At 38.7% G+C, this 24,416-nt stretch overlaps 1 protein-coding gene across 4 annotated transcripts in view; it reads right to left on the bottom strand.

The window, feature by feature from the left end:
• Positions 1–24,416, bottom strand: part of LOC127813907 (uncharacterized) — a 52,223-nt gene that overhangs the window by 15,225 nt on the left and 12,582 nt on the right. For 2 of the 4 annotated variants that reach the window (XM_052355031.1, XM_052355032.1), the window contains exons 12-32: positions 23,647–23,750; positions 21,947–22,041; positions 21,627–21,866; positions 19,366–19,578; positions 19,160–19,241; positions 18,966–19,033; positions 12,302–12,447; positions 11,800–11,908; positions 11,569–11,715; positions 11,394–11,441; positions 11,196–11,324; positions 10,861–11,100; positions 10,645–10,776; positions 10,482–10,567; positions 10,294–10,399; positions 10,100–10,195; positions 9,808–9,960; positions 1,094–1,276; positions 765–994; positions 531–657; positions 319–444 (exon numbers count right to left, since the gene is read on the bottom strand). In XM_052355031.1, the coding sequence (XP_052210991.1) occupies positions 319–444; positions 531–657; positions 765–994; positions 1,094–1,276; positions 9,808–9,960; positions 10,100–10,195; positions 10,294–10,399; positions 10,482–10,567; positions 10,645–10,776; positions 10,861–11,100; positions 11,196–11,324; positions 11,394–11,441; positions 11,569–11,715; positions 11,800–11,908; positions 12,302–12,447; positions 18,966–19,033; positions 19,160–19,241; positions 19,366–19,578; positions 21,627–21,866; positions 21,947–22,041; positions 23,647–23,750 (2,860 nt within the window). The remainder of the gene's footprint in view (positions 1–318; positions 445–530; positions 658–764; positions 995–1,093; positions 1,277–9,807; positions 9,961–10,099; positions 10,196–10,293; positions 10,400–10,481; positions 10,568–10,644; positions 10,777–10,860; positions 11,101–11,195; positions 11,325–11,393; positions 11,442–11,568; positions 11,716–11,799; positions 11,909–12,301; positions 12,448–18,965; positions 19,034–19,159; positions 19,242–19,365; positions 19,579–21,626; positions 21,867–21,946; positions 22,042–23,646; positions 23,751–24,416) is intronic. The other 2 variants (XM_052355034.1, XM_052355033.1) reach the window with 2 other exon arrangements.

Here is a 24,416-nt window from a genome sequence, read left to right as displayed (position 1 = left end):
ATATATATCCAGCTATGCCTTATTTCTTCATTCAATCAATTCACTCTACTGAAGTTCATTTTCCGTCTTCTTCTTCTCATTTTTGTGTTTCTTTCTGTGTTACATTTTGAAGCCCTAACTTTACAAGTAGTTAATACAAATTAAAAATTAAAATGAAGTTTGATGAGATAACAAAAATTCAAAATAAAAGAAAAGGGGGTAGTCAAAAACTAAAAATATATACCTAGGAAAGGTACAATGCAGATTTTTCTTCTTCAGTAATAATGATAACAAGAACAAGAAAAAAATAAATAAATATTTAAAAGGTATATATAAAACCTTCTCAGAAATAATCTGGTACTTCTCCAGCGCATCACCCGTGGTCAAGAGAGGTTCTGAACTACTACTTCCCACACGTTCCGTGGTTGACGTTGAAGGTATTGGCTGCAATGGAGCCCCAGATTCCTTGCAATCAAACAAAGCATTTACCAAAAAGAAAGAACAAGTCAAGAGCAAACATAGAAACTGACAACAAAATTCTAGTTACTCACAATGGTTGTAGTTTCCGCAGAATGTAATTGAGGAGCTGAAGCTGAAGGAAATGAAGTGACAGTGGCATCATTTTCAAAATCATGAGGATTAACTCCATCAGTTGCCCCAATATGGGTTGAGGAAGCACTGAAAAATCAAAATTAGAGATGTATAAGACATAAGTAGCTGAATTATAAAAAACATATTAACAAACGAACAAACAGAAAAACACAGGTGTGGGAGGGGGGTATAACCCTAGAAGCTGAGATGAACTAGTTTCAATCTCTTCAGACACAAGATCCTGCGCCACGGCAGCCATTCCCGTGTTTCCTAGGCTGGATGAGTAAATGCCTGGGTTTGGCTGTCCTGATGCTGAACTATACACCCTGGACATACCAGCACTGACAGCTGAAGCTGAAGGACCAATTGGCAGTGCATTTGAGCTATGGCTTGACTGATTCTGCCAGGGTAACCGAACAAAATCCTTGACAGAAACAAAAAACAGATATGAGAAAAGATAAAACTTATTGTCAAGCTGGTCATATATATACACATAACACAAAGAAGTTTACTATGTGGATACCTCATAAACTCGTTGTTGGGAATGGGATAAGCGCCCAGGTTTAGGACGAAGGGCTTCTGGCAACATACCCGCATGACCTTGTGTGTACAATCCTGAATCAAAATAGGCAGGGCCAACACCATCTCTGTGTTTTCTTCTTATAGAAAGTTGTTGAGCTATTTCCCCATCAATGGTTTGTATTGCCTGTATAAAGCAACATAGGCTCAATAACCACCACCATAAAAGTTAAGGTCACTCCATAACCACAGATGACCACCTAATCTCCAAGGCATGCATAGAAGGATTTACAAACTAAAAAAAGGGCAATTCCCTGCACCGGGCCCCCCACTTTGCGAGGGTCAGGGAAGGGTCTTTTTTGTACTTAGTGAATCTGCAACCTACTTAGTTTATATTTCTTTTTCTCCTTTATTGGGGACAAAGTGCCCATTAAAAGCTTTGCCTTGGAACTCTAACAGGGAAGAAACAGTACCCCCACCCCACCCCCCAAAATATATATATATATAAAATAATGACAAATTCATTAGCCATTTCCTGCGGTGACTCTCATCACAGATGGAAACAGCCACTGTCTTTGCTAATATTGGTCACTGGCCCCATTGGTAAATCTCACAAATAAAAAACAGAAATAAAAATAAACTGACAAGTTCATTTTCCATTCTTGCAGCAATTCTCATCATAGACGAAAAATACGTATGTCTTTTCAAAGATTGGTCACTGGCTAATTTTCAATGTCCCAATAGGTAAGTGTGGGAAATCAATATGCTGATATATATTACAAAAATAAAGGGAGTGGAGAAAGAGAGATTTAAAAGAGGAAAAAACAAAAGCAACAAGACTAGCGAAAGGAAAGTCAACGAGTGTTTCAGATCTATGGATCACCATACACCCATTAAGTATACATGTGAAGTGAATCCCAGGTTGGAAGCTCAATGATAACCTAACATGAACAAGTATGAAATTCCACTAACAAAAACCAAGATTTCAAAGTCAAGTTGGTCTCCTGGCACTGAACTGTCCATTTGGACGGGCATGCCATAGAACCTCCTTCTCAGGTACTCAAACCACATAACATAGAATTATTGAGTGAGTAGAATTATTGAGTGAGTATTATCTAAGGTGTCTGGTAACCAAATAAGGGCATAGGCCATTAGCCAGCTGCCTAGTTACTCAGGAACCAGTTCAATTAACCTATTCATGACTTTAGATAGCCTCAATTCGTGTTGCCATTTGATTGACCGAACATGTGTCCAATCACAGGCTGACACGTTCAGCACAATGTCCTTCCCTCCCTCCCTCCCTCCCTCCCTCCCTCTAAAGCCATGATTAGGGAGAAACAGAAGCACAATTAGATTGTAATTAAACGAAACAATTATGCAATTGAATGATGACAATGATGATGCTAAGAAGTTATCAGTTAAAAGTGCAATGCATTATGGCTAAAATGGTAAGGTTGCAGCACAGTTAGGTCTTAATTCAAGGTTACAACAATGCAATTGAATGATGATGATGCTAAAAATTTAGCAGTTATATGATGTAGGAGGGCAAGAGCAGACAATGAAGAAATAGGTAAGGTGCAACGTGTTGCTGTCTGAACAATAAGCTTAGAGCTTTGCAGCTTATTCCAAATACATCCGTACAGTATATTACAAATCATAGGTACATATACATGTACAGGCACACTACATATGATTTAATCAATGAGAATAACACCCACCCCCCAAAAAAAATAAATAACTAAACATGATGTTGTCAGATCACCGATCTGATAGTAGGGGTTTTAGGTGAAGAGAGGGAAAGATGGAGGGAAAGAAGAAGAAAACGAGAGAGAGAAATTAAGAGGGAAATTTGAAATCAGTGAATTGATTTTTCATTTGATAATCTGCAAACAACCGGAACTCTGATTTTAAGGAGTTCTCAGCTGAATTGGCGCCAAGGTAGTTACAGCAAGGCCAGCGCCTAAAACACCCGCAATCTCCTATTTACCCTTACAAACTACTCTTTATTACAATCGGGTAACCTAGGTACATGACATTTACTCCCCCCTTTGAGTGATTTCTTGTCCTCAAGAAATGGGTAACAAATTTGCTGAATCGGGAAATTGCCGCAAGAGATCTGGAAGATACTCCCAAGTATCGTTATCTGGGTGGAGAGTCGACCACTGCACCAGCACTTGGGTCAAAGGCAGTCCCTGATGGTAGATGACTCTCTTATCCAAGATGGCCACTGGTGCCACCATAGGGGCGTCCTCTTCCACAAAAGATGGTAACTCTGGACTAGCCACATGATTTCCTGCTGAGGGCTTCAATAATGAAACATGAAATACTGGATGTATATGTGTTCCAATCGATAGTTGTAGTTTGTAGGCAACCTTTCCAATTCGAGTGACGATGGGATAGGGCCCATAAAACTTCAGGCTTAACTTCGAAAGCAGCTGCTTGGACAGTGACTTTAAGTAGGCCGAATTGAGTTTCAAATACACTTGGTTCCCAATTTCAAACTCCCTATCCGTTCTCCTCTGATCAGTCATTTGTTTCATACGATTCTGAGCTTTGGCCAGCTCGGTTTTGAGGACTTGTAGATTATGTTGGCGGCTGTGCAAGTAGTCATCCACGGCTGCGACTGTAATGGGGCCAGTGACCACGGGAAGCAGATTAGGTTGGAACCCACACAAAGCTTCAAAAGGAGTCATGTTAATGGAACTATGGTGGCTGGAGTTATACCACCATTGAGCCAACGCCAGCCATTTGTGCCATTCCTTGGGTCAGAGGAAACAGAAGCAACGCAGATATGTTTCAAGGCATTGGTTGACCCTTTTCGACTGACCATCCGTTTCTGGATGGTAGGCTATGGACATATGAAGCTTGGACCCCAGAAACTTCATCAGTGTTTGCCAAAAAAGACTGGTAAACACTTTGTCTCTGTCGGAAACAATAGATTGGGGAACTCCATGTAAATTAACCACTCTATCCACAAAAACTCGGGCAACTTCTTGAGCAGAAAATGGATGGGAGAGGCCTAAGAAATGGCTGAACTTGGAAAGACGATCCACCACCACCAAAATACAATTCTTACCTTCTGACCTTGGCAATCCCTCAACAAAGTCCATGGTAATGGCTGTCCACGCCTAAGTTGGCACTCCAAGTGGTTGTAGGAGTCCAGGCCGCGCAATAGTTTCATGTTTACACCGTTTGCATATATCACAATTAAGTACAAACTCCATGACATATTTCTTCAAGTTAGGCCAGTAAAATACCTATTTCACCTTCCTATAAGTATTTTGAATAACTGAATGTCCCCCAATAGCCAACTCATGCAAGGTTTGAAGGATTCTCTTCCTGAGCACGTCACAATCTCCAATCACCAATCGGCTGTGATACCGTAGTAACCCATTAGTCATAGTGTACCCTGGCTTGGCTCCTCCACCTATGCTCAGTTGTTCCACTAATTGTTGAACCCAATTTCCCATGACATAACTAGCAACCGCCTCTTGATACCAATCCGGAACCATGGCAGTGATAGCAGTTGCAGAACCTTCTTCAAAACAGCGGGATAAAGCATCTGCTGCCACATTTTCCTTTCCCCTTCGGAAGTGAATCACATAATCGAGGCCCATCAGCTTGGCCATGCCCTTTTTTTGAAGGTATGTATGCAGTCGTTGCTAAAGAAGGAATTTAAGGCTTTCATGATCTGTTTTAATAATAAATTGGCCTCCCTCTAAGTAATGTCTCCATTTCTCGACTGCCATGAGCACCGCCAGCAACTCCTTGTCATAAACACTGAGGCCTTGGTGTCTTGAGGACCAAGCTTGGCTTAGGAACGCGAGTGGTCTGCCATCTTGAACAAGAACTGCCCCCACTCCGGAAGTGCTAGCATCTGTCTCTAAAATAAATGGTTTGTTGAAATCAGGAAGTCCTAGAGTAGGAACCTCATTGACGGCCTTCTTCAGCTGTTCAAAAGCTCTGTCAGCCTTGTCGTCCCACTGGAAACCATCCTTCTTCAACAATTCGGTGAGAGGTTTGCTAATGACTCCATAGTTCCGTACAAAACATCGATAGTAACCTATTAAACCAAGGAAGCCGCGCAAAGCCTTGACACTAACAGGTTTCAGCCAAGCAGTCATTGCCTCTATTTTCTTTGGGTCAGTACTAACCCCAGCTGCTAAAATAATATGCCCCAAGTATTCTATTTGTTGTTGGGCAAAGGCACATTTGGATCATTTGATATATAGCTGATTGAATTGAAAGACTTGAAATGCAATCCTAAGATGGTTCAAATGTTTAGAAAAGGTTGGGCTATAGATGAGAATATCGTCAAAGAAAACCAACACAAATTTTCTGAGATAGGGTTCAAATATGTGGTTCATCAAGGCTTAAAATATGGCTGGCGCGTTGGTTAGACCGAAAGGCATGACTGTGAATTCACAGTGGCCGTGGTGGGTTTGAAAAGCTATTTTGTGGATGTCTTTTGGGTCCATCTGAATTTGATGGTAGCCGGATCTTAGATCCAGCTTGGAAAAAATTGTGGCATATCGAAGTTCATCTAATAAATCTTCAATAATAGGGATGGGAAATTTGTCTTTGATAGTGATAGTGTTGAGCCGATAGTCAATGCAAAAGTGCCATGTGCCATCCTTCTTTTTGACTAGAAGGATGGGAGAAGCAAAAGGGCTCTTGCTGGGTCGAATGATTGAATTGGCTAACATTTCCTTCACCATTTTCTCAATTTCAGATTTGAGTTTTGGTGGATATCGGTAGGGTCTAATATTGATGGGAACTGAGTTGGGCTGAAGATTTATAGAATGGTCAAAGGGTCGAAACAAAGGTAGTTTCTTAGGTTCTACAAATAAGTCCTGGAATTCAATCAACAATAGATCTAGGGATTCCAAATCACGTACCTGCCATGGTAATGGATGCTCACTGCCAAGGAACATCCTGCACTGCCCGCTCACCTCCTCATGGTCCTCGTCCTCGCAGTAGGTCTCAATTGAGAACAGTTGAACTACTTGGGCTATTTTATACTTGAGTAGCTTTTGTAACTTCTTACCCATGATCATCTTGCAAACTCAACTCCATTCTCCACATTCCCTTGTAGCGTCACTCTCCGACCATCCTTCTCCATTGTTACCTCCATTTTGTTGAAGTCAAAACTAATTGGACTCACGCCTTTCATCCAATCAACTCCCAGCACTATGTGGCACCCTCCGAGTTTCAACAATCTCAAATCAGCTTTAAAGGTTTCGCCCTGCATCATCCAACAAAATCCTAAGCAAGCTGATCTACTTAGGACCTTACTCCCATTAGCAACTGTGACTGCAAGTGGTTGAGTGTTAGAGAGCTCACAATTTAGCTTCCTCACAATTTCCTCATCAATAAAACTGTGGTCTATCAATCAACACCATAAGAATGCTATCATGAGATCGTCCTTCAACCTTAATGATCTTACTGCCTGTCATTCCTTTAATTGCATACAGCGAAATAGCCCCGTTATCTTCCTCTCCTAACTCCTCTGTGAATGGAAGTGTGTGTCCTTCCTCCTCCTTATCCACATCTCCTCCTTCCAACAAGAGAAGTTGTTTCTTGCATTGATGCCCTGGAGTGTATCTATCTCCACACCGATAGCAAAGTCATGTCGGCCTCCTGTGTTCCCATTGCTTAACACTTTGCTATCCTGAGGAAGAACTAGCCGGGAACCTAACTCTCTCCTCCAATCTCCCCAGCACCCGTCCTCCTGAATAAGTCGCTCCATAGGCATTCCCTCTACCCTGAGACCTTTGTTTTCTCAGCAAGGCCTCCACCGTTAATTCCTGGAGCAATGCATCTTCCGCAGCTTCTTGCACGATACGGGGTCGCATCATCTTCACCATAAATCTAATATCATCATTCAAGCCGCTTATGAAACTAGATACAAAATATTCCTCTATCATGTACGGATTCCGACTGAGCATTAACGACTTCAATTCCTCAAAACGAAGCTGATATTCTTGCACTGTACCTCTCTACTTCAACTTATTAAATTCTTCTACTATATCTACGGTTCTTCTTTCACCAAACCTCTCGCATAATCCCCTCGCAAATTCTTCCCAACTGTGATCACCTCGTACGCCGGACCATCCCTAGAACCAAATATCACCTACATCGTTCAAAAATGCAGCAACCAAAGTGACTCACTAATCGTCTGCTACTCTGTGAATGTTAAACAATTTCTCGCACCTTCTGATCCACCACCGTGGCTTCAATTCATCAAAAACTGGCAATTCCAGCTTTGGCACTGGAAAATGCATAGGTCCAAAATTGGTCGAAGCTTTCGGTCTCTTCTCCATTCCCAAATCTCCGGTACCAATTGGATCGCCTCAAATTCCGATGGTTCAACCACTCTCCATCCCCCTCCAATACCTGGTAATATTGGATCCGAATGTTCCCAAGGAGAAAAATCGGGTGAAATTCATACCTGAGCTTGATTCGAGAACATCAACATGAATTGCTGCATTTGTTCTCGAACCATGTTACTTTGTTCTCGCATCTCCAACCGAATCTAGTTGCGCATATCTCCTTGCAGCCAATCCGCCGTAACCTCCAATCTCTTATCAACAATTGTTCCAATGGTATCCTCCATAGATCCCATCCATCGTTGTATTTCTAACACCGTCGCAGACACTTGTTGTAGCTGTAGTTCCATCTGCTTCATACAAGTACCATCACCCATCGTAATGATAATGGACGAATGCCAGAAAAGTGCTCTGATACCACTTGTCAGATCACCGATCTGATAGTAGGGATTTTAGGTGAAGAGAGGGAAAGATGGAGGGAAAGAAGAAGAAAGAGAGAAGAAAACGAGAGAGAGAAATTAAGAGGGAAATTTGAAATCAGTGAATTGATTTTTCATTCGATAATCTGCAAACAACCGGAACTCTGATTTTAAGAAGTTCTCAGCTGAATTGGCGCCAAAGGTAGTCACAGCAGGGCCAGCGCCTAAAACACCCGCAATCTCCTATTTACCCTTACAAACTACTCTTTATTACAATCGGATAACCTAGGTACATGAGAGATGTCTCAAGACAAACTTGTAACATAACATCTCATAGACCCTCAGCAACAAAACCAACTAAGCATTTTCCCAATAGGTAATTAAATGGAACTCAAGCTCAAGTCTCTAATGAGGCTTCATCGATGCCTCCTAAAGAACAACAATAGTTAAACTCTGCCTGCCATTTATATTTGTTTGTCCAAGAATTCTACACTAGAATATATTATTTCAGATGCAAATACATCAATGTACCTTTCAAATATTTTAACATCCATAGGGGAAAACTATTCTGCAGACCCCTTTCTCTTCCTAGAAAGGTTGCCTCCAAGTAAAAACTACCGTAAGGCAAAGCAATTCTGCAGACCTCCTTTTTTCTTTCAAGCCAGGCTCTATACACACCTGTTGTAACATCCCGTTCGAGTGATGGGAAGGACCGGAACAACATACCCTGATGGACCTACACGAACTTCCCAGGGGGGTCACCCATCCCTAGATTACCCCAGGTCAAGCACGCTTAACTTGGGAGTTCTTTGCTAACATTCAGCCCAAAAGGTATCCAGCTGGTGTTGTTTCCTTCCTTACACTATCCTCGATATATACTAACTTCTCTGGGCTCTCGGGGTATTACATTCTCCCCCCCTTGAGCACATGACGTCCTCGTCATGCGACCTTGTAACCGGTCCCAGATCTCCTCCTGATGCATGGCCGATGTGGGATTCGCCTAAGGTGCCTACACGCACCCTCCCTCGGGAACTCAGCATCATCGCTGAGGTTTGCCCCACCACCGCGCTCAGAGGCTCGGGGGTCGGCTCTGATACCATTTGTAAAATCTGGTTCGAGCGATAGGAAGGACCGGAACAACATACCCTGATGGGCCTACACGAACTTCCCAGGGGGGTCACCCATCCCTAGATTACCCCAGGTCAAGCACGCTTAACTTGGGAGTTCTTTGCCAACATTCAGCCCAAAAGGTATCCAGCTGGTGTTGTTTCCTTCCTTACACTATCCTCGATATATACTAACTTCTCTAGGCTCTCGGGGTATTACACCTGTGACATTTTCTGTGATGATTTTGAACTATTTTACACAGGTAATAATGACTCCCTGCCTTTCTTCTTGACTCTTAAGACTCATTGTCTCACATTTGCAGTAAGGTTTATTCTCAAAATAAAATGGTGAAGATTTGGCACCACTCCACGGAGACCATTAACCACTGTTCTTGCTGTGCTGAATATTTCTATAAATATGTAAAGAAGTCCCAGAAGTCCTACCAGAAAAGGGGGGAAAAATAACTAGCAAAACGAAGTCCCAAAAGGGAGTGCAACATCTGTAACAGTTTCCATGATATGATTCATTTTTGTTCCCCCATGACATGATTCATTTTTCTTCCCCCAGACACAATTTGGGAAAAGGTGTAGTTAATGAGAGAAATGATACGGCCAAATTATGCATGGTGGTTGGGCCGGCTCAAGACTCTCAAAAATCAAAGTAATCCTAGGGCCTTTATACAACTTCTAAAGTAGTTTCTCTGAAAAAGTAGAACTCAAATCCACTGGCTGCTCTTCCAATGTAGTTGTTTATTATATTACTACAATGGAAAATAGTAAGTACTCAAGAGAATATGTGAATAATAAGTACTTGGGACAATATATGAATGCATTTATTTTCAACAAAGAACAAAGCAATCTTACCTTCTCTGTCGCAGCTTGTTCAATCAGTGCACAGCCCAAATCAAGATTATCATTAGTAACAAGTTGCACAGCTTGTTCAAGAAGCTCACTAGTGATATTTAGACCCTGAAGTGAGTTCCTAAGTTGACTTGATATTGAACCACGTAGAGGTTCCTATAAGTAATTGCAAAGTGATTGTCAAGCCTCAAGTAACAAAAGAAAATATAAAACTCATCACTTAGTGTTGCTGTATATTCAAATCAGTAAACAGAATAATGGAACACCAGAAAAGATATCCAGTTTGGGATGGAACCTTGCATGTTACATGAGCTAAACTTCCAGCCAAACTAGCAACCATTAAGTGTGCAGCATTGCGTATGCGCGTCTCATCTATCTCCATGGCATAATCCTAGAAAGCCCATTCTTTTAGTAAGAAATCAACTAATAAAATATTATTATATACCTGTGAAAAAAAAAAAAGAAGAATCAGAAAAGGTATTGGCAAACCTTTAGAACGAGTTCCTTTGTTGTCTGAGTTGCTATGGAGACACTGCGCTGCACAATACCAGACACTATCTCCTTGATAGCTCTGTCCATTGCAATTGGAACAACACTACAACAAAAAAAAAATCATCAGATAACATTTAATTGTTAATTCCATAAATAGGAAAAGAAAATTGCTAAATGGTTTCCACCTCTGGAAATGCAGGTACAGGCCAAGGGCATGAAGCTTTGGGTTCACAATTACTTGTTGTTCAATATTAGATGCAGCTGTTGGAAGCTGCAAAACAACCACCAGCTGGTCAAAGCAGCGAAAATTCAAGAATCAAGATGAATAGAAGAAAACAAATATGACACCTGACTAACAGAGAATGGAGATTGGCGTTGCAGTAATCCTTGAGCAGAAGGAAGCTGATCAGACAAGCCTAAAGCTGCCAGCTTTTCATCCTCCGTCAATGTACCAGAAGAAAGATGCAGAGGAGCAGCATACTAATTTCAACACAAGATTTGAACATCAAACAACAAAGATGATATAGCAGATGCCCCACAGGAAAATGGAAAAGCAATACAAACCTGTGATAAAATATGAGAATGTCCGCTAGGATGAGATGGGTTGGCAACCTCAAGTGGTAGATCAACTTGATTTAGTGTAGATATTGCACCAGACTTAACTTCACCTAGTATTTGCTGCTGCGATGCTCCAACGTCCTTGTTAGAGAAGTCGGGATTCCCTTCAACTTGCCTCACCCTGTCCTTGAGAAGAGAAGTCGGAGCCACTTCTTTCAGATCAACACCAAGGTTCTTAAATAGGACCTGAAGAAGCAAAAATATATAGGAAATACATTAACACATTAATCCTGAACTCCAAAAAAACACTACAGTCAGCACACATACATATCTGACCATACCTCAATGTCAAACTTGAGGTTCATTTTTAAATTTGGCATTGCATAAATTTCAGCAAGTAATCCCAGAATACCCATGGTCCAAGGATTAGGAGGTTGATAAGCTAGACTGCTTTGGCAGGGTTCCAGAATCTGCAGCAGCAGAACATTAGTGTAGGAGCAATAGGAGGGAGAAAACCTGAACTTCCAGAATTAAGATACCTTGGAGGTGAATGGGATTACTGCAATCATCAAACCCTTCTCATATGCCTGTCATGAAATCATGCAAAAGGTAGAAATGTAATACAAGGTCTGAATGGGCACTTAAACCACAATAAAGCACATATTAGTTAGAAAAATTCAACTCCCAAGAAGAATACTAGAAGAAACGACTTACCTCTATGATCAAAGACTTGGGATCAATCTCCCGTGCCCTCAAAACCTGATTTCTCCCAATTGTGCTTTTCCCTAGCCAGCTTCCCAGATTCTTCAGCAAGGAACGCTCTTCCGAACTTGATTTTATAAGTTCTGAACCTAGAAGAACCTGAAGAAAATGCAAATTGACACTAAATAATTTCCATTGATAACTCCACCCAAAGACATAAAACAAGGGGTTTATAAGACAAACCTTGCAATTCTCGTATGTAGCTTGTACAATCTCTTTATTTAAAGCCTTCGAGTTAATTTTGTCTAGGAATTTCAAGTACAGATCATGAAAATTTGGCTCAATGCTTGCTCTGTCAAAAAGTTCAAAAAACAATGAGGCACGTTTTGGACCAAGGTTTTACGAGAATATAAAATAAGAAAACAAGTCCACTTTTTGCAAGAGAACAAACTTTATGCATGCATACACACATAAAATTAAAGATATTAACAATAGATGCATGCTAAATTAAATCTCACGCTCTCTGAGCATCCACAATACCCATCACCCCCCCCCCCCCCCCATCCCCAGTAAAAAAAAACTACATGAGAGGTTTTCCCTTCTCCCAATCAACCACCTATGAATTTCAGAACATTCTCACCACAAGATGGACTAGATTCTCATTCCCTTGAAAGGAAGGGATTAACAGGATTTGGAATCCTGAATATCAACTATAAATAATGATAGGCAAATCATCTTTACTTACCTTTTCATTACCATGTATTGAGCAAACCATGGATAATACTGCTCTTTCAAAATTTCAGTAAGTTCTTTTCCTTTAGCTTCAATGTTTGCAGCAGATAAATTATTAATAATAAATGATATCTTATCCTGAACCTCTGATGCTGGAGCCTGCAGAAAAAGTGTGGAAACGTAAATTGACAATTAAAAAGAGGAAAAGTAGACTGACCACTGAAAAGTTATAGCATGAACCACAAAGCTCCTAGAAAATGGTGTCAACATTATAATCTTGTCTAACATGTTGTCTTGTGGTGCAGATTTTCACAATTGATTCGATATTGTTTCACATAGGGAGGTATGGATGAACCATGGGTTAGACTTCGTTGATTTCCAGTGACATACCAAGCTAGAGACAATCACAGGTTTCCAAACCCATGTAAGTTGGAAACCCTAGGGCATAAGATCTCGAGAAACAGAGGAGAGAGAGAAAATCGATGCACTGTAATTTTATTAATAACCAATTGAATGAATTAACAACACTACATAAGCTGCTTATATATGCAGATTTATAACCGACAAGAGGCATTACCACCTCATACAAATAAATATAATCAGTAACATAAAACAGAAAGAAAGCAGCAAGCCAATACTATCTTAATGTTACATTCTCTTCAACACTCCCCTTCAAATCAAGCTCCTCCAGTGGCTCTGCAGTATATAGGCTTCTATGAGATGCTTCCTTTGCTGTATATCTTTGTTCACCAGTGCTAACAGGAGTCCAAGTTAGCCCAAGTTTGCAATATAATATTTGAAATCTGTCTCTAGGCAAACTCTTAGTTAGAATATCAGCAACTTGCTCCAATGTAGGGACATATCGAATTTCCACTTCACCATTTTCAACTTTTTCTCTAACATGTTTTGTACAAGAGTGGAAAACAGGATTTTCAGCCATACTCTTGGCTGCCAAATTATCACACCATACAATAGGAGTTGTAACATTCGGATAACCCAACTCCACAAACAGTGACTTAATCTATAGTAGCTCCATTACTCCCAATGCAACAGCCCTATACTCAGCTTCCCCTACTGAACGTGCAACCACTGACTGCTTTTTGGAGCCCAACAATAAGGTTTCAGCCAAGATACACACAAAAACCCCTAGTACTCCTTCTGGTGACCTTACAGCCAGCATGGTCTGCATCAGTAAATACAGTCAAATCCAGATTTCTTGGTGTAGAAGAGAAGAACAGACCTAGATCAGTGGTCCCCTTTATATACCTAAGCAATCTCTTGCAAGCTAACCAGTGTTGACACTTAGGATTTGCTGAAAACTGACTTTAACTTGTTAACAGCAAAAGTAATATCAGGTCTTGTATAGGTCAAATATTGTAAAGATCCTATAATTGTTTTGTAGACAGCTGGATTAGTAAGCTCTTCTCCTTCATCTATTAATCAAAGTCCAGCAGTCATGGGAGTGTCACAGGGCTTACACTTCTCCATACCCTCTTTCTTTAAAAGATCCACAACATATTTAGTTTGTGTAAGATAAAGGCCACTTTTGTTTCTATATGCTTCAAACCCTAGAAAATAATTGACAGCTCCTAGAGTTCTTAAAGCAAATTGATGGTCTAGATCATGAATACAGACCTTAAGAGCAGCAAAATTAGATCCAGTAATAAATATATCATCCACATATACTAACACAAACAACACATACTCATCTGTCCGTTTTATGAACAATGAAGCATCAGATACTGATCGAATAAATCCCCAGTTAAGCAAAGCTTCCTTCAGTATAATACCAAGCTCGAGGAGCTTGTTTCAACCCATATAAGGATTTCCTCAATCTGCAAACATGATTTGGAGTGGAAGCATTAACAAATCCTTCCAGTTGAGCCATATACACTGTCTCAACTAATCACCATTCAAGAATGCATTGTTAACATCCACTTGTTGAATTTCCCAACGAAAAGACACGGGTAAAGAAAAGAGAACTCGAATTGTAGGTGCTTTAACCATCGAACTAAAAGTTTCTACATAATCCACACCTAAATTTTGGAGAAATCCTTCTGCAACTAACCTGGCCTTATACTTTAAAATCGACCCATTTGGCTTAAACTTCACCCGGGAAATCCACTTATTCCCAACAAAATTCATATCATCAGTGTAGGGAACTAATTCTCAAATATTATTCCTTTGTAGAGCAGTATATTCTTCTTCCATGGTTTTAACCCATCGTGAGTCTAAAAGAGCCTCACTAACTGACATTGGTTCAAGTCAGCTCACTAAGGCATGAGGAGAAGAATTAACAAGCTATTTGGATTTAAGACGGGTAAGCATAGGGTGTACAGAAGGGGCTGGAACATTCTTATACTTGGGAACCTTTGAGATAGGAGGAGCAGGAGGTGCAGGAGATGGAGAAGACAAATGAGATGAAGTGGTGGCAGTAGAATTAGAATTGTCTGAAGTACCCATTACTGGACTCGAGGAATGATCTACTACAGGACACTTGCAAGAAGAGGATGAAGAAATTCTGTAGAAGAACTGCTAGACTTAGAATTTGAAGGTAAGTTAGCAGTCACATTAGATGAAGAAAATATAGTAGAATAAGGAAAGTCCCGAACATTAAATTGAACATGCCGAGTAGTATATATACGACTAGATGGATGTAAACATTTGTAGCCAGCTTGAGTGGAACTATATCTAATAAAGATATACTTGGTTGAATGAAACTCAAATTTGTGCTTGTTATAAGGTCGAAAAAAAGGAAAACCAGCACAACCAAAAAGTTAAAGCAAATGATAGTTGGGAGGCTTTTCATATAACAATTCAAAAGGGATCTGAAAATTATCAGATGCTAAGGGTAGGAGATTAATCACATGAATAACAGTTAGAAAGACTTCTACCCAAAATTTTAAAGGCATTTTAGCATGGGCCAATAATGTCAATCCCATTTCAGCTATATGTCTATGTTTTCTCTCAGCAACTCCATTTTGTTGATGAGTGTGAGGACAAGTGATTCTAGGCTGAATGCCATTGTTATGTAGGTAGGGTAAACAGGCACGGTATTCTCCCCCATTGTCAGTTTGTAAGGCTTGAAGTTTGATTTGAAATTGATTTTCAGCCAGTTTATGAAAAGTATTGAACAATGATAAGACATCTAATTTGAGTTTTAAAGAATATAACCAAGTGTATCTAGTGTAAGCATCTACAAAGATGACATAGTATCGAAAACCTTTCATAGACAACATTGGTACTGGTCCCCATAGATCAGAATATACTAGCTGCAATGGACAAACAGTAGTAATCTCATGTGTAGCAAATGGAATTTGATGCAATTTACCAACCTTGCAAGAATCACAAAAAGATAAATTGGAAGATGAACAAGAAATTCCAATTTTATTCAATACATTATGAAGTACATTCAAAGAAGGATGGCCCAATTTATTGTGCTAATCTTGGCAAATACTAGTATTTTGAGCCACATGAACATCTTTTGACAATTCATGAACAAATGAAGATTGTCTTTTACATGCTTTTTCATTAGTACATGAATTGAAGGAAGTAATAGCTGAATTAACAGAAATTGGCTCTAGGGATTGGGCTTGAGCGCTTGTTGTAGTGGAACAAGATCCTGGAACTAGCCGATACAGCCCATCCTTAAGGTGTCCCCATAAAAGAACTTCCCCGGATCTTTTGTCCTTAATAAAACAGACATTAGAATGAAATTCAGCCACCACATTATGATCTCTAATAAGTTGAGAAACACTAACAAGATTTTTATGTATGCTGGGAACATGAAGGATATTAGGTATTTAAAGAAAAGAATTTGATGTGGTGTTTAACATTCTTGTACCAACATGAGTAATAGGCAATTGCTTACCATTGCCTATGGTGACTTTGTCCCCACCATGATAAGGTGAATGCAGGGACAAGTTGTTAGGCTCGAAGTGATGTGATTTGTGGCTCCTGAGTCCACAAACCAAGCTGGATTAGAAAAAGAAGGTTGTTGAGTGGTAAACCGCTCAGGAGCACTATGAAACGATGAGCCTATCACTGATCCATTATCATTAGTGCAGGCTCCATTAGAATCACGAAAGGTTGCCATATAAGCACTTGAATCTAACTGATTTCTAGTGTTATAACCTCCAGTAGATCTACCAGTGTTTTGATTGTTTACTCGAGTAAAATTCCAATCAAACCGATAATAACATTTGTCCACTAAATGCCCTGGTTTCTCACACAATTGACAATAGAACTTTCAATTGGAAGATCTACCTCAGCGTCTACCTCCTCTAAAACCAGAACCTCCTCTATGAGAATATCCTCCTCTACTATAACCAAAACTTCCATTACTTTGATGTGAAGCCACATTAACATTCATAGTGGAAGACAACAAATCAAAATGCAGTGAAGATTGAGGTACATTCTTAACAGTTAAACATTGTTCATGCATGAGCAGCAAATATTGAACCTTCTCCAAATCTATATCATCCATTTGATAGGTTATCAAACTCACAACAGTATCATAATCTTGATCTAGACCATTAAGAATCGCAAGCAACAACTCATTATCACTTAAAGGCTCTCCTATAGCCGCAAGAGAATGACTTATAGTCTTGATCTTTAAGACATAGTCATTAATTAACAAATTCTCCTTTTTAATAGATCTCAACTGTTGTTTTAATTGAAACGATTTGGCTATAGTTTGTCTAGCATACAATTTTTCCAGATAGAGCCATATCTCAACAGATGATTCGCATTGAATCACTTGCGCTAACACTTCTTCAGTGACGTGGAGAAGAGTCATCCTAGAAGCAACTGATCAGATCGAAGCCAACTCATGTACTCTGGATTCACCTCTAAATTCACCGGTGAATTACCACCAGTTGAATCGATTATATATTTCGGAAGAGGAGATGTTTTATTCAAGAATGAAACTAAATCAAAAGCTCGAACTATAGCTAAAATATGTGCCTTCCAAAAGATATAATTCTTCGAATCAAGCTTCAGGGGAATGAAACTGAAAGCTTTAGATACTGCTGCAAAATCAAATTGAGACACTGACGAAAGATTGGATGTAGATCAAGTAGGAGGAGAAGTATAGGAGGAATGATTTTCGTGAACAAAGGCCATGAGCAAATTTGGCTCTGATACCATGTAAGTTGGAAACCCTAGGGTGTAAGATCTCGAGAAACAGAGGAGAGAGAGAAAACCGATGCACTATAATTTTATTAACAACCAATTGAATGAATTAACAACACTACATAAGCTGCTTATATATGCAGATGTATAACCGACAAGAGGCATTACCGCCTCATACAAATAAACATAATCAGTAACATAAAACAGAAAGAAAGCAGCGAGCCAATACTATCTTAATGTTACATTCTCTTCAACAACCCAGCATGATCAAGGTAGAACTGACAATCAAGCAACCTTTGCATGGCAAGTTTGAAATGGGTGGCCAATAACTGCCTACTTTTACAGAACACTGCAGAAACGTCTACAAACTACCATTTTCATAATCATTTAAAGAGGAAAGAACACACAGCATCTCTATTTATTTTAAGGGATTGGAAACAGACATTAAATCATGAATAAGATGTAGTGCAGTTCTTCCTGCATTTCCTATTATCAACCACATTAGAGTATGGTTGGTGGCGAGAGTAGAGAAGCACTGATGCTGACAAAAAAGGTAAATAACAAAATGGTCATCTTCTTGTTCTTCAGGCAAACTAGAAAATTAGAACCAACCTTACTTTTGACATTGCTGATTAATACAAAACATAATAGAAACAGGTTAAATAACTTCCTCAGAGATCAAAACACAGTAGGTAAGCAAAGTCAGACGCTGAAAATGTCGACATTTCCAATTAAGTTCTACAGCTGTTGAAGGAACGCCACCATCTCAAGTAATCTAGAAACAATGTAGCCCTTGAGACCAAAGACTGCCTAAGGAGATATCTCCATTGTTTCCAAAGGATTTCAAATATGGAAGATGGTAAATCTGTCCCAGCTTTGTAGCATTTTTTGTTTTCTCATTTCTTTCAGTAATCATAATCCAAAATTCAGGAGAAAGAAAAAGGAAACAAAAGGAAATGTTCAGTAATGTTCGTTGCCACCTCAGAAACTTTGAAATTATCAAAGCACAACAAAGGTGCCAGCACTTGTTTATAAAATTGGTCTCACTTTCACTGGTCACCATCACAGTGAATGACAATGTTAGTGACCAAAATTCATGCACACCTCAGAGGACTAAAATTTGTCCAGCACTGCTTGGCCAGCACATCTTTAATTATTACAACATAGTCTGAGATGTATCAAAAAACTCACTTCAACAAAGACCTCCCAGATTCAGAAAACATAAATATAATTTCTGGGCATAAATGTACTACTAAAACAACATATAAAGCCTTAATCCCACCAGGGTCTGTTGGGCATAATTGCACGAATGAACTAAGTCCTGCTAAACTGATTGGATCAGAATATACTTAGATTATTGAAGGTATTACAATTACAGCAGCAGGAAAATAGTCTGACATAAAATTATTTTTGTTCTTGGATAAGTAACGACATGAAATCATTACATACAAATGAAACCAGATACCAAACTGCAATTTTAACATGTGTGCAACAAAATCAACATAAATATGGTATGGTTGATAAACAGATTTTGCATAAGATACCTCCAAGGGTGTTTCTCTTCTCTCCGCAGCAGCGACAAGTGTTTCAATATTTAAAGCAGAGCCAAACCCTGTCATAGATAAATATTCCCAATGTATACTCACAAATAGTGCCACAAGAATGCTATAAGACATAATAGCAAGGAAGAAAAAAACTGATAGACACACAAATAAAATATCAGAGGTAACAGAATTACTTGCTGAGGTAATTGCTCGAGATGGACGAGTAAAACCAGTGGAGGAGGATAGTGCAGCTGAAGCAATTGAAGCACTTTGCGACTGCAGATTTAGCAATGATCACAAAGAAAAGTGATCTTACAGAAATTCTGAATGATTAAAGACTGAAAGATAGAAATTACACTAGCTATGCAACTGAAACTGAAACACAATTTAAATTTCATGCCTTTTGTGTGCTAGAGGTGTCACTTGGGAGAACTATTGAAGGCTGCACTGCTGAAGATGCAAGAGGCTTCATGTAGCTAGATGATGTCATGGAGACTTTCTGACTATCATCTAAACGGACTTGGAGTCTCTGTTGAAGCTGGACTGAAGAAGAAATTTGTGATCCAGGCTGACTGCCAACAGATCCACTTGGTGGGAACAATGACCCAGGGATCTGAGAGTGAAGAAGAAACAATTAAGATTACATAAATCAAGAACTGCTGGATTCATTAAAACATAGAGGAAATTTGCCTGCAAATATTTTTCATAAGATACCAAACTGCAGACTCATACTGCCTATTATCCTTATACTATGGTAGGCTCAGGAGAGAGATTATTGCTGCCATTGTTAAATATTTTTAAATCTACAGAAAATTTCCAACAGTTTCTTCACTTGGCTGCAGATTGAACTAACTAAACTGGATGCAAACAAAGACATACATAAGAAACTGACAATAAAGTTGACAGGAAAAAGTCATGACAATGCATTTGCACTTTCAACCAAAAAAATAACAGTATGAAAGAGTAGGGATGTCTTGCTGATTAGGAAGTAAATGCTAGTGCAGTGTCATTCCAGAATCAAGAAGATAATCCTACATTTCTGCAGAAGATTAGATGGAGAATAATGAAATCTACCTATACTTATTCATTGGTTTATAAACATTATAGTTGTTCTATAAAACAATGCTACATTTATAACCGATTAAAAGCCATATGCCAATCAAATTTGGATACATCAAAAAATACAAAGCAAGAAAATATTAACTGCCAATGCCATACCTAGGAGAGGAGAAAAAAAGGATTTAAAAAAAAAGAGTCAAAAAGGATAAATACAGCAACATACCAATGCTTCATCTCACTATGTGGGAACAACATAACAAGCTCTAGGTTCATCTAGTTTTATCATGACTTAATCATATAGTTTTCTTGGCATGACTTAATCATCTAGTTTTATCATGACATCATTCACACTTACATTCTATATTTCGTTTTTCATTAAACTTAAAACCTCTAGGTTCTAAAATGTTCCTCCACATGTTGAGCTTAGTCTTCATGCCTTCTTTTGCCTCATCCACCAACACAAGGACTAGGGCAAAGCCTCTAGATTCTGGTCATTCTAGATATGGTCAAGCAATCAAGGATCGGGTCATTCTGGCAATAGCCAGAACCGATGATGGTTGGAACTGACAGGTCCCGGCCTACAACTATTTTAAAAATAATAATAATATTTTTTTATTTTTTATTTATTTAATTAGACAGTCTATGATTAATTTTATATAGTTTTAGTCTAATTAACAGTGTTAACAACAGAAGGGGTATTCTGGTGATTTTAGAAAAATACATGGACTAGTTTGGTGAAAAATAAACCATAGGGGATGTCTGGAAAAATGCCCAAACCACAAGGGGTGTACAGGCACTTATCCTTTGAAAAAAGAATTCAAGTGAAATAACAGACACCAGAAAATGTAGCCAGAGAGATTGCATGATAAATCTTGAACAAAATACAAAAAAAAAACTAGGTTGAAATCAAGCACTGTTCTGGAAAAGGCTAGAAAATAAAGTATCATGGCATGAAAATTCAGATAAGAGTTCTGAAGTAACATGTCATGGGGAATTTTGAATTTTCACAATGAAGTAAAGGTGCTGATATAGAATTTATCCAGTAAGTGTGCTGATAATCATGGTGGATCATGAAAATCGGCAAAACTGATAAGCATTAAAAAGTCTGAACAAACTAAAGAAAAAAAAAATTGCATATATATACAAAACACAAGTAGGTATTTCGTTTTTTATTATAAAAAATTATTAGAGAGAAGGTACACAATAGTAAGGCATTAGCTAAGGTCAGGTGCATGGAACAATATTACCCCCACAGCAGCCCAAGATTTCAACAAGATAATAGCAGAAGCACAAAATCCACACTTTCTCCAACACATGCCATAAAACCAAAAGAAAATCACAAGCTTGGAAAGATGAAAAACTAAGAGAGAGTAAGGAGCAAATGTCCAAGCAGGTTGTTTTGTAACAAAGCACCTGGGCAGTCACATCCCAGCAATATCTCTTAAAGGTAACAAAGAAAATTTCTCAAAATTATTATTATTGATTGTTTTGTTAAGTCAAGACTACTATTTTATAGAAATTTTCATGATCTTGTTGTTTACTAGTTTGATGTCAATATTTTGCATGCAAGAAGGGGATCAAGAACCAAAATTCATTACAAACCTCCACATTCGTTGCAGTAACCTGATCGGAACCATGCTGTTGATCAGCAGAGGAAATAGGTACTCCATCTGTCTCCGAATGACCTGATGAAATCCTAGCAAGTGCCCGCTCAATGAATGCAACAAGCTCAGGATGAGAACCACGTAAATGAGATATTTGTAGGATATGATTGCAATACTGAGGCCACTCAATCAAACGGTCCAAAAACTGTTCCAGAGCCTTCGTCCCAAAAACAAACATCTGCATGCAGAAAGCACATCAGTAATATAGAATATCCAAAAACAATGATAAATTATGAAGACGATAACTAGAATACAAACTTTGGAATCTGCAGGTTTACGCAAGGCATCCAAAACACCTCGAAGGGCAATACCAAGTGTGAGATGAGTGACAAGCTGATGCTTGATCAGAGAGCCTGAAATTTGATTCAAATCATTCCTTGAACATGCCACATAAAAATCAACACAGGAAAAATGGTATCTCAGTTGAAACAGCATCCAGATTCACCTAACTAAACTGTCAGAAGAGTCTGTCAGCAACAAAGTAATGGGTATATGCCACAAAAATTGCAGATACAAATTAAAATATTGCCATCAAACCGCCACATTTCAAGATCCTTCAAGCAAAACACATGCTGGCTAGAACATGCTGGCTAAACCGTAAACCCTAACCAAACACAAGCTGTTGGGCGTATTTTCTGCTTCCAGCAATCCAAGAATAAATGTAAGCTATCAATTTTTGGCAAGGGTTCATGGTCTTATAAAATATTTCACCTCAAAGCTTGTACATATAAAACCCATTCAATATTGAAACAACCTCAGATTTGATTATTTGAGTAATGGACATCACAACCTCCACCAACTACCAAACATTCAAAGTCAAAAGGCACAAGCCAAAATCCATTTTTACAGTCCCCTCATAAGTCACCAAATGATGTAGAAAGTAACCACAAGGTAGGAAGAGAAGATAGCCACCTTAAGCTTCTCCTTCCAAAAACTCCCTCCTAATCCACAATGCAATATAGTAACTCCTCCACAATCCATCCCAAAATAATATCTCTTTGCAATCCTTTTTAGGTCTGAATCCATGTACCTAACCCGATCTAATAGAACTAACTCTTGGTGTATTGTGGTCGCCATCACTCTCTGATTCATCTTTCCTTGTGGTAAATGAGTTAGTTTCTAACTATCCATTTTCTACTCTTCTTCTAAACTGTTCAGCGGCTCTAATGGGTGCTGACAAAATTCTACACAAAATCATGCATTAACAAACATTAATTATCCAAAATTCTAGACGGTTCTACGAATTAGTTCTAAGTATGATGTTATCGAAAGTAAGGTGAGGAGGTCAATATAATTATTGTGGACAGCGATAAAAAAAAGAACTGCAAGAAAGGAAAAGAAAGATAAATGAAACCTTTCAAAAGAAATGCCTAATGATTTGCAAAAGCCCAAGAATGTTTAAGGTGCATGCTTAATTTCATTCTCAAAACATTGAAGCAGTAAACAGAACATTGTCAACCAGTTCTAATTAGACGCTTCACTGCTCCTCTGGTCTATCAACTTTAACAAGAAAATAGATGGAAAAATTCCAAGTGAACCTGATCCAAAAGAGAAAAACATAACACCAAAAAGAGTTCTGATTGTTCAAAATTGGTTCACAGAGATAGTAGTACTAAAGTCGATGAAGAGAAAAGTTCGCAAGTTTAAGAATTTCAGCAAAATAGAAGTTCAAATATTCTAAACTTAAGGGGGGGGGGGGGGGGGGGTTGAAGCCTACTTCCACATCTTACACTGGAATAGATGGACAAAAAGTAAACAAAATAACAAAAACCTAGAAGCACTTCATGGAATATGACACGCCCCAATCCAATTGGTAGAAAGACAAGACAAATAATGAATTATAACTTCAATTGAGGAGACAAAATGAAAATTCAACAAATTATATAAATTAAGAATTTCATAGAGTCGAACAATATCAAGCCAACTAGGATACGGACCACAGATTCTATAAACCTTACCAAACAGAACCGCTGCAATTTTGAGCTGCCTCTCAGGGTACTTGGGAAAAAATTTGTATTCTTCAAAAAGATTGCCAATCATGCAATCAAACATTGATTGTTCCCTGTCAATTCATATAATGCTCACAGAAATCAACACAGCAATCAGATGAGGATAATAGCTTAGCATGAAATGTCCAATACATGGCATCAGCGAACTCCAACAGGAGGGCAACAGTAGGGCCTGTTGCATTCTTAAACAAGAAAGCAGCAAGCCACAAGTCCGAAGATAAAGAGGATGGGGGGAAGGTGCAGAGCAAGCTTATTTCCTAATGACATTTACATAAAGCATCTAATATTTTAGAATAAATCAAGCCAGAGTGGTAAGAGAAACAAAAAAGAAAAGCTTTTTAGTTCAATCATAAAATAATAAAATCTGGGGAAGAATAATATGGAAACTAATTGTAAATCATGACTTGAAAAGTAAATTTGTCTCCCACTAAAGCACTGAACAATTAGTGAAATTGGATCTCTAAACAAACCAGAAGATAAATCAATATAATGGATGTTTCCCCTTCCCCCACTTCATTCAAGACAATATTCACAGATTTCCTCATATTTCTCACTAAAAATAGGAAACAATATCTACCAAATGAAAAGGCTTTGATTGCAACCTTGAAATTGAATGTCATACAACGTTTCCAAGCTTCTGAAGCCTGAAGTTATTTTTTTATCTCCAAGTCATTTTAAGTCTATGATTCTTAAACTGGGAAAGTAATAATAGAAGACAA

This window comes from Diospyros lotus, chromosome 12 (assembly GCF_014633365.1).
Source record: "Diospyros lotus cultivar Yz01 chromosome 12, ASM1463336v1, whole genome shotgun sequence".
NCBI lineage: Eukaryota > Viridiplantae > Streptophyta > Magnoliopsida > Ericales > Ebenaceae > Diospyros > Diospyros lotus.
This window is presented reverse-complemented; position numbering and strand designations above follow the sequence as displayed.